Genomic DNA, 16,852 nt, shown 5'->3' with positions numbered 1-16,852 from the left:
CTGTGAGTGGCGGCTACTCTTCGTTGCAATGCACGGGCTTCTCAATGCGGTGGCTTATCTTGTTGCGGAGCCACCGAGTGCATGGGCTTCAACGGTTGCAGCACGTGGGCTCAGTAGTTGTGGCGCGCCGGCTCTAGAGCACAGGCTCAGTAGTTGTGGCGCACGGGTTTAGTTGCTCTGCGGCATGTGGGATCTTCCTGGACCAGGGGTTGAGGCCATGTCCCCTGCATTGACAGGCGGATTCTTAACCATTCTTAACCACTGCACCACCACGGAAGTCCCGTTAAATATAGTTTTAATAGTTAAAAGACCCACATTGATCCATACATGTCAAGTTAAGTGTCTACTCAGAAACTGACTTATAAGACAGAGTATTATTTTCAAAATTTAGATACAACTAAAAGCCCAAGAGGTTAGCAAGCCCTTATTTAGCTCTTTGATGTAACTTCAAAGAAATTTAAATTAAAAAAAAGAAATTTAAATTTTACATATTCTATTGAACTTCTCTAAAAACATTATTTGACTTTAAAATTCAATAGAGTAAGATGTTAGACTTCAGTGTTCCCGGGTCATAACAAAATAGACGTGGCTTTCCTTCAAATAATTAGTTACACTGATTATTGCATAGTCAGTTCCTTAAAACTTTGTTTCTCTGATTTAGTTTTGTTTGTTAACTTCAGTAAATGACTTAGCATTACCAAATAGTCTGTTGGCACAGTATTTTAACATCTAATCCTTCACACACTCTTTTTTTGTTAGGATTCAAAAGCTTGAAGAAACTTTAGAGAGCATAACAAGTGTTTGATATTTTCTAAATACTTTGGATTTTCTAAATAATACTATATAATATATGATTTTCTAAATAATACTATATAATATATAAAATCATAATGCTTTTTTTGAAGCTTTTTGTTCCAAATGAAATATTATGTGAAAACTGATGATAGTACCATGAATCTTTACCATAAAGTTTAACTATTAAAAATCATCTGCTGTGATTTACTTGTGAGAATGGAATAATCACATTCTGGCACATTCTATGTAATAAGTGAATCATTTTAAAGGTTTATCTTAAAGGGAAAATGACAGAAAAAAAGGAACGACAGTACAAGAAAAAGAATGACAAATCACAGCTGTTTTGATATAAATAAACATTGAAAATATGAGCTCATGAGAATATGACTGCAGATAGTAGAATGAAAGTAAAAAGAGCAAAAACAAAAACAGGAGAAAAATTAGAAAATGGAAATGTTCTATAAATAGAAAAAAATGAAACAGACTCTATAATTAATTTTATTTTGTATAGTAATGGAATTAAAGGAGTAAAGGAAAATACCACTTTAAACTTAGACCTGTATTAGCACAGCCTGTACTTTGTAACCTGCTAGGGGTATAGAATGCAATCATTTTGCTGCTGCCTGGAACAGCCAGCCAGGAACAAATTTCACTAAGCCTTCCAATTGGTAACCAATCCACAAGTTTGATTTCAAGGTTCTAACCTTTGGCATTAATGCTGATCATAGAATAAGAGCTAGATATTCACCCTGGGGGAGGGGGTAGTTAGTGGGAGAGGAAAAGGTTTGCCATTTCTGTGCTACAACTCCACTCCAGGAATTAAAGACAGTAGCCCACCCTATACTCTCAGGCTACGTTTGCACCCCCTGTACTTCCTAGAAGCCCTGCAGGTCTGTGTTACTTGCTTAGCAGGGGATAAGATTATTTGCATTATTATGTATCCATTTTGTACTCTGTATATGTGCTGTCTTCTTTTGATTTAGGTAATCTCTTTGCTTTTGCTAATGCTTTTTAAAGACTGGAAACAATCAAGGTTTGGACACTTTGGAAGGTTTTGCTGTTTTAACTGGGCAGCTGGCTTTTTCCATGCCACACCACTCACATGCTTCACTTTCTCTTCAAATTTTCTCTACACCAGGGACTTTTTAATATTAACTTTTAATTTTAGAATCAGTTCAAGTCTGTAGAAAAATGACAAGGATAGTACAGAGAGTTCCTGTACGGCTTCCTATTGTGACTATCTTTCATTACAATGTAGATGAGAGGCTTTTAGCCTGAGCCCATGGATTGTTCAGAGTCCATGAACTTTTGAAATTTATGCCAAATTCTATACATTTGAAAGAAGATGCACTTCGTTTCATTCAAGAACTATATAGATTAAGGTTGTCCTTTTAATTTCATCAATTCTTTTCTCTAGGTGCAATCTCTACTGTCATGTTTTCCACTCTGCTGACACATTTTTTGGTTTATTAGAACAATAACTACCTCCAAGTGTACACTCGCACCAGTGTGCATGGGTGGGTGGATTTTTGTGTGCAACAGCACTAGAAAAGTGTTCTTTATCAAACCTGTAATTTTCTGAGTCACTCGACGCTGTGTGTTCACAGAAAGTATATTAACTCTATTGTTTGATGAACCCAGTGTCCTTTCAGATGGAGTCTGTCTATACTACATAAAGGCCTCAAGTTGAACCTAGAGGCCCTGCATCAGAATTGCCTGGGCTCCCAATACAGAAAATCTGCTTTTGTATCAATCCCCTGAAAGCATTTGGATACACAACGTATCCAAACTGTTTATGTAGACCACCTAAATTTCCAACATTAACTTAACAGCAAAGGGTATTTGGAACTATTACCAAAGCACTGCCACTTTCCCTCGAAATTTTAAGGGGGAAAAAGCCATGAAATTTGACATAAATACACTACCATGTGTAAAATAGATAGCTAGTGGGAACCTGCTGTATAGCACAGGGAGCTCAGCTCGGTGCTCTGTGATGGGCTACCTGGGTGGGATGGTGGGATGGCGGGGGGAGGTCCAAGAGGGAGGGGATGTGTGTATGCATATGGCTGATTCACTTCACTGTGCGGCAGAAACTAACACAGCATTGTAAAGCAGTTATACTGCAATTTTTAAAAATTGCTATAGATTTATTTTTCTCTTGTGTCTAGATAGAGTGCATTATGTGAGGTCATTCTCACGCTAGCTCTAAAGATAAAAGATGATTATAACATTAGCCGTCTAGGTTTCTGTAAAACGTCCTCAAACTTAAAAATTCCTTTTATAAGCATTTTTTAAAATTATAGACTAACATTAGGGTGTTTTTTTTCAGACTTACAGATTCCAGTCTGATGTTAGAAGATTATTCATCCAAGTTGAGCCCCCAAACAAAGAGAGCCAAGAAAAGCCTTCTCTCTGGAGAGAAGAAAGAAAATCTGCCAAGTGACTACATGGTGCCCATTTTCTCAGGACGGTATGCACGGATTTTCTCCCTGGATCTGATTATTAGAAAGTGGAGAGTAAATGTTGTCAGGTAGTAATAACAATAGCAGCTGTCATTTATTGAGCACTTACTATGTACTGGTTGAGAAAGGTCTGTGGAACCTCAGAACCATGCACAGAGGGAGATGTGTTCATTGTAAAACTGTTTGCCATCATATAGGATGGCTATATGACAAAAGAGGATGATCAGCAACTTATTTCTAATTATGTAACTAGTTGAAATTAGAAGCTGAGTATTGGATGCTAGTTTTTCGACTCTATATATAGTCACTATGTTTAGAGTAGAAAGAAAGGTTAAAACTATAAAATATTGGGTGAACTAAAAGAAAAAAATCAGATGATATGTTTAGGTAGATTGGTTGCCAGTGTGGTTTTAATTATTATTCATTATGAAGAAAAAAAAGTCTTAGATAACGTAGACTAAAAGAATTGCACCATAATAATGCCTGGCTTATGTTTGTTAAATATAAAATAGATTTACATGAGGTAAAGTTCAAACAAAATAATCACTAAATCACCAGTCTGTGTAATGCCAAATTTGTTTATAATATAAACATTTTTTTGAATGATAATATATACAAAGGAATCTTGAAAGGAGACTTGTCCAAGACACCAACTTAAAGTTTAACAGGAACTTTCTGAGTCTTCCCTGTTTATTTTCCTTTGAATGGAGAATTATTCACAGAGCTAAGATGGTTCAGAATGAGGTCGTCTTCTCCAGGCAAGTGCTCTCAGGAAAATCAGTAGGCAATAATGCGGGTGTAATTTTGGGTGACCTACTTCTGTTTCCCTCCATTTTTTCTTTCCACTGCTTTCTGATGGTTCCTTTCTGAATTGTTTTGGAGGCTAATGTCATAATTGCTCTGAACCTACTTAGGAAGGTAAGGGGGTAAACAATATTCTACTTTTAGCTTTTCATTTTATACCTTTGACTTTTTTTTTTTTTTTTTGCGGTACGCGGGCCTCTCACTGTTGTGGCATCTCCCGTTGCGGAGCACAGGCTCCAGACACACAGGCTCAGGGGCCATGGCTCACGGACCCAGCCACTCTGCGGCATGTGGGATCTTCCCGGATGGGTCACGAACCCATGTCCCCTACATCGGCAGGCGGACTCTCAACCACTGCGCCGCCAGGGAAGCCCTCTTTGACTTTTTTTTTATATCTGATTTTTTAAAGTGAACTTTCCAGACAAGCATACTTACATTGTTAAGTATGCTTGCCCAGAATCAACCTCATCACAGTTGGTTTAATGACACTCATATTCCTTTTAGGAGATGGCTAGGTTAGAGAAGTGAGATATTTTATTTTCTTCTTTTTTTCCCACTCTGTTTTTTAAAAAATCATTTAAAAATCATGTCAGCTTAGCATTAACCTACATGGCATGCCTCTCTACCTGTGTGGGCGTGAAGTGAAGCTGCTCACTCACCATCTTCTCCCTGCCTTTTCCCCACCAAACCATTTTGTCCCCTCCAGGCCAGTCTCAAGAAATGATAATTTAGGGCTTCCCTGGTGGTGCAGTGGTTGAGAATCTGCCTGCCAATGCAGGGGACATGGGTTTGATCCCTGGTCTGGGAAGATCCCATGTGCTGCAGAGCAACTAAGCCCGTGTGCCACAAGTACTGAGCCTGTGCTCTAGAACCCGTGAGCCACAACTACTGAGCCCGTGACCTGCAACTACTGAAGCCTACGTGCCAAAGCCTGTGCTCTGCAACAAGAGAAGCTACCGCAGTAAGAAATCCATGCACCACAACAAAGAGTAGCCCCCACTCATGGCAACTAGAGAAAGACCACACACAGCAACAAAGACCCAACACAGCCAAAAATAAATAAATAAAATAAATATTAAAAAAATAAATGGTAATTTACAAAATAAACTGTGATAAAAGAAAATGTGAATAAAAATTTTATCTTCTAGGTTTTATTTCTAGCTGACCTTCATTTTTTATATGGAGCCATCTCCTATATTCTGTTACTATGAAAATAACACTGCATAATGGTATTGACAGTATTAACAATCTAAGAGGATGGGAAAATAATGAACATTTGCTGAGTACCTATTGTTTGCTGGGAATCACTCTAGGTGCATTATATAAACTAGCTTGCTAAGTCCTCCATCCAGCCCTGGAGAGATATTAATATGTCAATTTTTGGACAAGGAAATCTAAGCTCAGTGACTTGCTGAAAGTCACATGGCTGGTAGTGGATGAGCTGAGAGTGCCCCTAGGATTGGCAAATGCAATCGTAGTATATTTCTGGAGAATACGGTTTCTTCTGGATGGCACTTGAAAATTCCACTTCTTTTTTTTTTTTTTAAGTTTTAAAAAAAATTTTTTTTTATTGCGGTACACGGGCCTCTTACTGTTGTGGCCTCTCCCGTTGCGCAGTACAGGCTCCGGATGCGCAGGCTCAGCGGCCATGGCTCACGGGCCCAGCCGCTCCGCGGCATGTGGGATCTTCCCAGACCAGGGCACGAACCCGTGTCCCCTGCATCGGCAGGGGGATTCTCAACCACTGTGCCACCAGGGAAGCCCGAAAATTCCACTTCTTATAGTCTGATAAGTAGAACTAACTTTATGTCAGCAACAGGTTTTAAATTGAAATCATCAGATATAGAGTATTGGAAAGGTTTTTTTTGTTTGTTTTTTTTGTTGTTTTGTTTTTTTGCTGCACGCGGGCCTCTCACTGTTGCGGCCTCTCCCGCCACGGAGCACAGGCTCTGGACGCGCAGGCTCAGCGGCCATGGATCATGGGCCCAGCCGCTCCGCGGCATGTGGGATCTTCCTGGACTGGAGCACGAACCCATATCCCCTGCATCAGCAGGCGGACTCTCAACCACTGCACCACCAGGGAAGCCCTGGAAAGGTTTTAAATTTATTTTAAATTTGCAGTAGTGTGTTTTTGATGTTAGTATCGTATTCTTGCTCTTGTACCCAAATTATAGCAGGGTTACAACTGACATGCACTTATATTTACTTAAAGGCAAATGTGCCTGCTGTCCTGGGTCAAAAATATATTTTTAAGTGTCCTTGAGTTTTTTTTGTTTTTTTTTGTGGTACGCGGGCCTCTCACTGTTGTGGCCTCTCCCGTTGCGGAACACAGGCTCCGGAAGCGCAGGCTCAGAGGCCATGGCTCACGGGCCCAGCCGCTCCGCGGCATGTGGGATCTTCCCGGACCGGGGCACGAACCCGTGTCCCCTGCATCGGCAGGCGGACTCGCAACCACTGCGCCACCAGGGAAGCCCTACTTGAGTTTTCCTGTGAAATAATTACAGTTTTTTTCCCCAAGGTTTACCTTATTTGCAAATGGAAAAGGCAGGGGAACCATGACTCCATTCTGCCCTCTAGAGCTATGTTAGCACATCCACTGTTAAAGGGTATGTGAACTTCACTTAGAGTTGTCTCAACTTGGGGCCGGACTAGCATTGAATATAATCCATTACTATACATATTGAATCATATTACAAACCTCATTTCAAATCTCTATATTGTATATTAGCCTCTATAGAGAATTCCAAGTAGATTCTCATTATGTTTGTTTTGTATTCACTTATTAATTCATGCACTTCCTATCTCATTCAAAAAGAAAAGTTAGGGCCTCCCTGGTGGCGCAGTGGTTGAGAGTCCGCCTGCCGATGCAGGGGACGCGGGTTCGTGCCCCGGTCCGGGGGGATCCCGCGTGCCGCGGAGCGGCTGGGCCCGTGAGCCATGGCCGCTGGGCCTGCGCGTCCGGAGCCTGTGCTCCGCGGCGGGAGGGGCCGCAGCATTGAGAGGCCCGCGTAACGCAAAAAAAAAAAAAAAAAAAAAAAAAAAAAAAAAAAAGAAAAGTTAGAGGTAATTATGTCAGGACACTAAGCTAAAAATGTTCCATCTTCCTTTTTCTCCCCCTAAATTATAGCAGATAACTTCCTTGGTAGAGACTACTTATTAATATTTGGAGAGATAGAGAGAAGGGAAAAGAAATTAAAATTTACTCACTAAGTTGAGTAAAACGCAAGGTGGACTAATTTGTCTACCAGATGTTTTAGTAATATTCCATGAGAAATTCCAAACTTGTGCAAATGTTGTGTCCTACTCGTCAGCAAACTATATGGATTCAGGTGCCAGGGACTTGTAAACACAATGGCAGTGTTTGCTTGAAGTTTGAAGTCATTTTTCTTATAAGAAAAACAAATGTACAATTCTGCCTTAAGAGGTCTTGGGAGACTCAATTTCAAGAGAATCTTCAATATAATCAACATACTCCTCACTGAAACATGTAATAGGATTGACAATAAAGGTATTGAAGGAGCTTTAAAATAATCCAAATATTTTAAACAATATTACTAAATCACAGCACAAATTCAATCATAAACTACTATATTAGGCACAGCACTTTGGGATGTAGCCACTCACTTGCCCTCATCATCATCAATTATGAGTAAAAACAAGTCACTTTTGTCAGCATCGACACTTCAGCTGTGAGTTTGATCATTTCTTTACAACAGGGCTGTGTGTAAGCACAAAGTAAGGCTGTCATATTAAATATGTATATACACACACACAACCTTTATTATCATGGAAAGGAAACCCACTAGGCTTAAGGATCTCACGTAAATTTACAACTTATTTCTGCGTGCAGCACGTCTGGGCAATGCATTACATCATCTGAGTTACAGAATCCAGATCAAGCACATAGTCGAAAATCAGAATCACAGCCACACAACTGTCTGTCATTTCACAATATCGTCTTTTCTGGAAGGAAGTCGTAACTTAATCTTTTTTTATAGACTAAATCATATTTAAACACACTAAGGAAACCAAAGAAATGATGTTGGGCAAGTTATCTAACTTCTCCGTGTCTTGTTGCCGTATATCTAAAGTAGAGAGGGTACAGTCTACTTCAAAGGGTTGTTGTGGGGAAAAATGAGACAATGTATGTAAAAAGCACTTGTCAAGGCACCACAGCCGGAATAGGTAGTATTATTGTGGTTATCATTGTTGGTTAAGGTGAAGATCACTGCCATGTGTGAAGAGTTAGCTCCTATTTACCAGGTCTTTCTATGTCAGGTTTTCTTTGGGCACAGTGTACAGCATCTGAGGTCAGGCACTTTGAACTTGGTAAAATTGGGCTATCTCATCACTGTCATCCGCAATATCCATATTTCGCTGTTATTATATTTTAGCCAAGTGCATGTCAGTGGAATTGCAGACATGGAAGAAGAAAGAATTAAAGAAGCTGCTGCTTACATAGCCCAGAGGAATCTCCTTGCTAGAGAGGAAGGAGTCACGGCAGCCAAGCAGTCCACAGTATCCAAACAGTCCACATCCATGCTTCGCCAGGAGGAAGGTTTTGAGAAGTCGAGGAAAGTTGCAATTCGAGAAAAGGCAGAACACCTGTCACTGAAAAAAACGGTAAAAAAAAAAAAAAGACAATTTAATATAACTTACAAAAGTAGAAATGCTACCACTATATATAAAGTAGATAACTAGTAAGGACCTACTGTATAGCACAGGGAACTCTGCTCAATACTCTGTAATGGCCTATATGGGAATAGAATCTAAAAAAGAGTGGATATATGTATATGTATAACTGATTCACTTTGCTGCACAGCAGAAACTAACACAACATTGTAAATCAACTGTACTCCAATAAATATTAATTTTAAAAAGTAGAAATGCATGTAACATTGTGTATATGTGTGTTAATATAGATTAATTAGCTTCAAATGAAGAAATATGTGGTCTTGCGGAGAAACAAAAGGAAAAAGACATCAAAATGTATAGGTCAAAGAAAGACACACTTAATATTTAAATTCTGTGAAATTTTAGGTTCTATAGAAATTAAAGTTCTTGAAGAACCTTAAGAAATCCACCTTAGAGAAGTAAAATATGTTGCTCAGGCTTACAATGTTAAAAATTAAGTGATGTGTTTGTTTTCAAAAGGGGTGAGGGGAATTCATTTGAAATGAATGCAAAAGTAAGGCTCCAAATGAAAAAAATGATCATTTTGATTTCTACATTACATTTTTGTAGCACATGTTACTTTGATTTCATAATGTGTTGATTTTTTTTTCAGTTAGAAGAAACTGAGGCATATCATAAAAAGTTGAATGAAGATAGTCTTCTCCATGCTCCTGAATTTGTCATTAAACCTCGTTCCCACACTGTTTGGGAGAAAGAAAATGTAAAATTACACTGCTCTGTAGCCGGCTGGCCAGAACCTCGTCTCACATGGTATGCTATCGTTATGAAAATTTCTCATAGAATCGATTACTCAAAGTTAATTTTACCTCTTGTGAAAACATGTGACATTGTGAATATGCAAAAGTCAGTGAAAGCATCTACAAATTTGAATAGATTTTTTAAATAGTGAAGAAAGAATACATGTATGGAAGGAAAGAAGAGTCTTGCATCCATTACGATTTATTATGATACTTTATAATCCTATTATACAAATGGATCTTTATCTTATATAAAGTGTTAAAATTTAGTCAGCATATTTATTTGGTATCATTTTGTGATGAGAAGCGATACTGCCTTTTTAAAAGTAATTAAGACCCAGAGGGCTCCATCTCTACTCCTCACATGAGCTGAGGTCTTAATGTGTTTTCTAAAGCCAAAAAATAGAGGGAGCTGTTACGACTATGGGGCCTGAAGAAATTTTTGTTCCATAACGAATAAGCTCCCCTTTTTTCCGTCCATTATATATCCTATTGCAATTGTCAATGACTTTGTGATCCCTAAACTCATAACTCTCCCATCATACGGCATGAATGTCTGCCACAGAGAGCAGAAGTCTGAAGAGGATTGTGAGCCAGTTTTAAAAGGCGTTTTCCGTCTTCTTCTCCGACAGGGGTATTTTGCATGCAGTTCCCTTATCCTCGGGAGTGGTGGTAAATATGCCCTATGTCACAGTATAAACACTTCATAGAATAGCACTGTCACCCAAAGAGCGCCTGTCTCTTCCTCTCTTTTCTGTTATTTCTAATGTTCTTTGGACACCTGGCTAGCATAATGGAGGTGGCTGACAAGATAAACTGCTAGCTAAGGTTATTCTTAAGGAGCAGGTGGTGAGTTGTGTTTTTTAAAAATTCACCTGTGATATCAATCTGCCTGTGGTAATATTGGATTTACTTACAGTTTTTCTTGTATGTAAACTCTTTCCAGGGTTCTTGAGTTTGAAAACCAAAGAATGAAACCAAAGCCAGCTCTATATTACCAAGGCAAATAATTTATAGTAAACAAAGATGAGAAATGTAGGAACATATTTAGATGAAAATGAAGTTTAAAAAATCAATTTCCAAGCTTTAAAAGTATAAGAGTATACTATAGTAAGTTAGGAATCAGTCCATCTTTGCCCACCTTTCTCTCTACCTATAGAGTTGCACAAATTGACCTATCAAAGGGACATTTCCTCTTAAAAAACTGATTATTTCCCACCTCAGAAAAAATCCAAACTTTCCTATAGAAATACGTAAAGAATAACAAATTTTTAGCTCCAAGAAATATTACTTGAGATTCACTTTGTTATAAAGCAGAAACTAACACACCATTGTAAAACAATTATACTCCAGTAAAGATGTTTAAAAAAAAAATTACTTGATGAGTAAAAAAAATTCTCATCTTTCATTAATTAAAATGTACTACCAATAAACGAATCATTGGAGTCCTTAAGTAGATATATGTATTACACAGTGTCCTATCTCTGTTTTCCTGATTTTTAAACATCAGAGTTAAAGATGATTTTCAAAAGAATCCAAAGTAATCTCTAGGAGGTAAATATTAATTTCTTAAGCATTTATTTATTCCATTAAATACTCAGCAACTAGAATACAAACATGCCATGTACCACTGATGGTGTTACTAAGCCAGAGTAATAGGGTTCTACAAAGGCAGAGCTCTAATTCTGTTAGAGATTAAACTCCTTACATAGTGCTTTGTGGGCTGAAAAAGGAGTGATTTAAAAACAAACAAAAATAAGCAAATGAGTAAATATGTTGATGTTAAAAAAATAAAAACAAACAAAAAAGATTAAAACGCCACAGAAAAAATATGAGATGACTAAATTGTCATCCCGTAAAACTCCTGTCAAATTGGAAAGTAGAAATACTGTCAGTTTTTGGGTTTTTTTTTTTGGCTGCGTTGGGTCTCCGTTGCTGCATGCGGGCTTTCTCTAGTTGTGGCGAGCAAGGGCTACTCTTCGTTGCAGTGCGCGGCCTTCTCATTGCGGTGGCTTCTCTTGTTGCAGAGCTCGGGTTCTAGGCACGTGGGCTTCAGTAGTTGTGGCACACGGGATCAGTAGTTGTGGCTCGCGGGCTGTAGAGCGCAGGCTCAGTAGTTGTGGCACACGGGTTTAGTTGCTCCGTGGCATGTGAGATCTTCCCGGACCAGGGCTCGAACCCGTGTCCCCTTCATTGGCAGGTGGATTCTCAACCACTGTGCCACCTGGGAAGCCCATACTGTCAGTTTTTAGTTATCTTCACTAATGGGGCTGAGAAGAAGTATGATTGATCCCTCAAATCTTTCACCTTTAGCTTTGAAGTATTTATTTCCTTAACGTATGAATTTTATGGCCTAGGGGTTCATTTGAATCAAAAACAAAGGCACAGAGACAAGATTTGTCTCAGGAACGATTGGGAGGCTGTTTGGGAGGCTGTCCGTTGACTGGAACAAACCTTCTCTAGTTCTCGTGACCCCTTTTGTGCTTGGAGAAGTCAAATCCATTCTGTATCAAGAATTCTCCCAGTAGGGACGGATCAGACCATTTCACAGAAAGTCCTGTTGCCTTGCAAGTCAAGTGAGAAGTAAATATGAAAACAAAAGAACCAGTGGACCACTAAGAAAATAGTTCACCTTATTTAGCAAGCAAGATTTGCCCCTGGATAAAGCTGAAATTTGGACAATCAGCTAGCAGATAACTGAAAATTGGCTGTGGCAATAAATAAGGTCAGATCCAGGTTTTGTGGGGCATAAGAGTTATACAATTTGAGGAGCACTTTTACAAAAAAGAATATAAAGTTAAGTCATGTGCATTAGGCACAGAGCCTTATGGGGACGCATGCTGATGAGAGACCCTGAAACTTGAGCTTCACTGGTTTCAAGGTAAATCCATCTCTGAGAGTAAACTTCCATGTAGGGTTAATTATAGCTTGCTGGGTACGTTGCCTCTTTAAAAATAATCATGAAATGAAGCTCTAATTTACTTTGCAAGCTGCTGGTCCAGAGTGTGCGATCTTCAGTGAGCATCCTTCCCCTCAATGAGCAGGGAATCCACGACCTAGCAAGAACCACGGTTGGTGGTGACTAATTTGCTGGCATTTATGCCTCTTTGGTACCCAGCTGGAGCTTCCTGGGCCTGACACTGAGTATAAGTATGAAAGAAATAATTGAGAATGACCTTACTGAATAGAAGAAGGGAAAGTACAGAAATAAGTGTGTGATGTTGCTGCGGGCAGTTGTGATGCCTCCGCTTGAAGCCTTTAGCTCTCAAAGGCATGTGTGCCTGGGGCCTGGCTCCCTCAGACTCCTTTCCAAAGAGGGTTCAGTTCCAGGTTTCCACTGGGCACCCTCAGGTCATGGAAGCCCCTGAGGTCTAACAAATGGTATCAACACACAGCAGCTGCTCTTTGGCCAACCCCGCGTACTGACTAAATCCGTCTGGATGGAATCTAGAGGGTAGCCAGGGAGCGCTCACTGACAGGCGCGCCCATCATTCATCAGGGCCCGGTGTGGAGGTGCTGAGCTCACTTTCCGAGCAGAAGGAAGCCTGTGGGCTTTGCGCCAGTAGAAAAGTTAGCTGTAGATGACGCTGCTGCACCACCACAGTGAAGCAGGCCATCCTGAAGGAGGGCTTGTCAACAGAGAAGGAGAAATCTATATGTGGTGAAAAACCAAAGCTGTTTTACTTAATAGGCTATATTTATATAATAACTTGTTTAATAGGCTATATATTGGTTTAAAAGGGGAGGAAAAACATTTATGTTTGTATCCATATTACTTGCATAAGGAAGCTCTGGAAGGCTATGTAAGAATCTAAGGAGAACAGTTAGCTGTGGGGAGGAGCTGGGCAGAAGGCAGACAGGTTTGAGGAAGGAGAATGTTTCCCGGGCACCCTGATATTTTCTGGTCCTTGAACCATATGCCTGTATTGCCCAGTCAAATTGTAAAAACTATTTGAAATGAGGGAGAAAAGTTCTCTTTAAGAGAAGGAGAGAATTGCATTAATTTTACACTTCCTTCTTTAAAAAAAGAGCCAGATTTAATTGCATTTCGAGCCCAAAGTCTAAATCAGTTTTTTCAATGGAAGCCTGGATTGTAATCTGCAGGGAGACTCACACAAACTCCCTGGAGCAATGTGTTAGTGAGGATTAGTATTAGTCTAATGCTCACTCAATACCCAAGTTTTCAGATGTGTATGTGGTTACTGGGCTAGATCCTCACGCAAGACACCTAAAAATACATATTTGAAATTCTTCAGATTATCCCTGAAGTCACTGTCAAATAGACAAAGATATTTGTCATTAGGCATGATAAGAGTTCAAAACCTGGGAATAAAGTAGTACAAGAAATGTATCTTAGGAAGAGTCCAGAGATTTGGAAAAGCCTTAATCTATTTTTGCAAATTATGTGAATTCACAAATTCCATGATAGAATCATGTATTGAATTTGTTTACAAGATTAGAGTTATTCACAATGTATTTAAATTTAGCAATTACTATCATATTATCTTAGGAAAACAGCCTGCTTTTAAAATAGTTAAAACTTATTTATAATTACTTCCCAGGTATAAGGGTTTGGGATTTTATTTTAGATTTTTCTTATTTATTTAAGTCCAAATTCTATGCTAATGGAATAGCTCTCTCTCAGCTAATTGGTTTTTAAAGTAACAGCTATTTATTCAAAACAGTAGGGTTGCATTCTAAGTAGCAACCACACTCGTAGGGGTATTCAACATGAAAGGATCATTTTGGCAGGCATTATTTGCTGATAGAGAAAAGTTAGAGTGAAGCCCTTTTGTTTGACCATGCTTTACACTGCCAAAGAGCTTTCACTGTAATCCCTTCTTATCAAAGTCAGCCCAATATCCAAACAGACATTTGTTTGGAGGAATTAAGTGTGTATTTTACACACATTCATGAAGAGTATTATTCTAGAAATACTTGTAACAGAAGCTCATTAACTAGTTCATAGACTCTACATGAAAATGATAAGGAAAATGGTGTACAGCTAAATGTTCACAGGAATTTCAGAAACCCTCTGACAAATAACCCCAGGGTGTAGATAACTCTCCAAAATTAGCCAGTGACTGACCAGTTTGGAATTTCATTTTCCAGAAGTAACAAACTGTGAAGCATATACAGAGCAGGCCTCAAATCCTACTTTTCTCCCCTGACTTTATGGTGAAGACAGCCAATCGCAAATGACTCTGAACCTGAGCGCCTAGCTAGGTGAATTCCTTGGAGAATAGAATTGAATCACTTCCTCATTTAATCCATGTCTGCAGCTTTAAAACAGATGCTTCTTACACTGACATTGGAGTTCCAGTGGAGAGAATGGAAGCTTCTCAAAGTGTGTGTGTGTGTGTGTGTGTGTGTGTGAGAGAGAGAGAGAGAGAGAGAGAGACAGAGACAGAGACAGAGACAGAGACAGAGAAGCCATGGCTGTTTAGCTGGGGGTCGGGGGATCGGGGGGAAGGCATTGAGGTGCTAAGTCGGATTGGACAGAAGGACAAGGAAAGTGAAGAAAGCCTGGGAGCTGCAAATGCTGTTTTAATTCAAACCTTATAGAAATATGAACAACGTTTTTGGTCAGAAGCCAAATAGAGTGTCACTCAGTTGTTTGGTCAAGTAGCACCTGCCACACAGAACTGGGTGTCATATTTCTCTTCTTATGTTAGAAGGAAATACTGAAAACACCACAGCAAAGGAGAAAACTGAGCAAGAGGGAGCTTCTGAGTCAAGTGTGAAATGACCTAAACCAATTCAGTCAGGAGGACATGCTGATTAACATGTTCTACCCTGTCATTCATCAAAGCAAGGAATGTTCCAGATTAGGAGCGGCCGCAGATTTCTTTTTACACGCCATCTCTGATCAAACAGTCCTGTCTGCCTGGAGCCCTGTGGGGAGACAGCTAACTGAGACTGCTTCTGGGCTGTCAGAAACAGCTAGGGATGGCTCCCAAGGGTGGGGCAGAAGGCTGTGCCCCTACACCTGCTACGCAGCTGCGATTCCTAAGCCAGTCCACCCTCCCGTTTCACATCCTAGGGAACCGGGACACAAAGAGCCTCAACACACCTTCTTCACATGCACTTATTTTAAATTATCCATATCATGAAGGATGGATTTATCAGAACTCCATTCCTTCGGCCCCAAATCAGGAAGCACAGTTAAATCTATGGTGTTACCCAATAACTCTGTTCAATCCAATTTAGCAAACACTGAGTGCCTAATATTTGCCTGTGATGCCTACTTCCTTGAGGGTGGCAATAGAAGTAAGTAGGGATCAGACACAATCCCCAGCTTCAAGGCACGCACACCTTAGTAGAAGTGACACTTGTCCAACTATAATTTGATAAATGTTATAGATTTCCATTTGAACCAAGTAACACCAATGCGGACAGGCAGAAATGATATTGTATGGGATTTCAAGGGAGAGATTATTGAAGAAGTGACCTTTGATCAGAGCCTTGAAGGACGAGTTGGGATTTTGCTAGGTGGAGAAAGAGAATGGTACATTTTTTAAAGTATAAAAAATGATGCATTTTAGGGACATAGGGTGCATGTGTGTGTGTGTGTGTGTGTGTGTGTGTGTGTGTGTGTGTGTGTATGAGTGTACAAGCTGAGAAGAGGTAGGGACTGGCTGAAGATTATTTCCTTTCTTTCTCTCCCTTTCCACAACTTGCCCTGCTCCAAAACCTCCTTATAACCATGTCCAGAAATCTAAAGAAATAAAATGCAGCTAAATAGAGAACAGCTGGAAAGTGGAAGCATCCCATGTTGTCAAGAGCCAGACTGCCTAGGTGCAAATCCCAGATCTGCTGTTCTAGCCATGAGAGCTGGGGCAATCCATGCCTGGGTTTCTTCATCTGAAAAATGCTACTACTTTACTATGTTAAAAGTAGCACCATCTCGTGCGGTTGTTGTGAGGATTGAATTTAAAGCACTTGCCTGGCTCACAGTAAACACTCTGTGTCCGTTATGGTTATTAGCATTATTTGCGATGTCTGCACAAGTGAAGTGGGGTGTCCTAAAGGGAATCAAATGAAGTCCAGCTCCTCTTTGGGACAGAAAATGGCTTAAGCAGAAAAGCCTGGTCCAGCACCATAGCCACTGGCTACTGAGAACCTGAGGACGTGGTGAAGAAGGTGCCCCTTGCAGACTCAGGAGACAGTGTCTCAGGAGAGGCCCCTCCATGGAGCGCCAGCCTCTCAAGGGGCTTCACCAAGGATGGCCAGTCAGAGAAAGGGAATCTTTCAGCTCCTATTTGTCAGTAGTTTTCTTTCATGATTGATATTTTAAGTTCTTCCAAGAGGAGAGTTATGCTCACAAAAGAGTAAAACAAATATAATGAGCTTTCAATG

At 39.9% G+C, this 16,852-nt stretch overlaps 1 protein-coding gene across 2 annotated transcripts in view; it reads left to right on the top strand.

The window, feature by feature from the left end:
- MYOM1 (myomesin 1) overlaps nucleotides 1-16,852 on the top strand; it is a 164,415-nt gene that overhangs the window by 42,546 nt on the left and 105,017 nt on the right. For both annotated transcript variants that reach the window (XM_032654458.1, XM_032654459.1), the window contains 3 exons: nucleotides 3,125-3,265; nucleotides 8,456-8,684; nucleotides 9,349-9,506. In XM_032654458.1, the coding sequence (XP_032510349.1) occupies nucleotides 3,144-3,265; nucleotides 8,456-8,684; nucleotides 9,349-9,506 (509 nt within the window). In that variant the 5' untranslated portion in view covers nucleotides 3,125-3,143. The remainder of the gene's footprint in view (nucleotides 1-3,124; nucleotides 3,266-8,455; nucleotides 8,685-9,348; nucleotides 9,507-16,852) is intronic.

This window comes from Phocoena sinus, chromosome 14, assembly GCF_008692025.1.
Source record: "Phocoena sinus isolate mPhoSin1 chromosome 14, mPhoSin1.pri, whole genome shotgun sequence".
Lineage (NCBI taxonomy): Eukaryota > Metazoa > Chordata > Mammalia > Artiodactyla > Phocoenidae > Phocoena > Phocoena sinus.
Note: the sequence above shows the minus strand (reverse complement) of the source record. Positions and strands in the feature narration are given on the sequence as shown.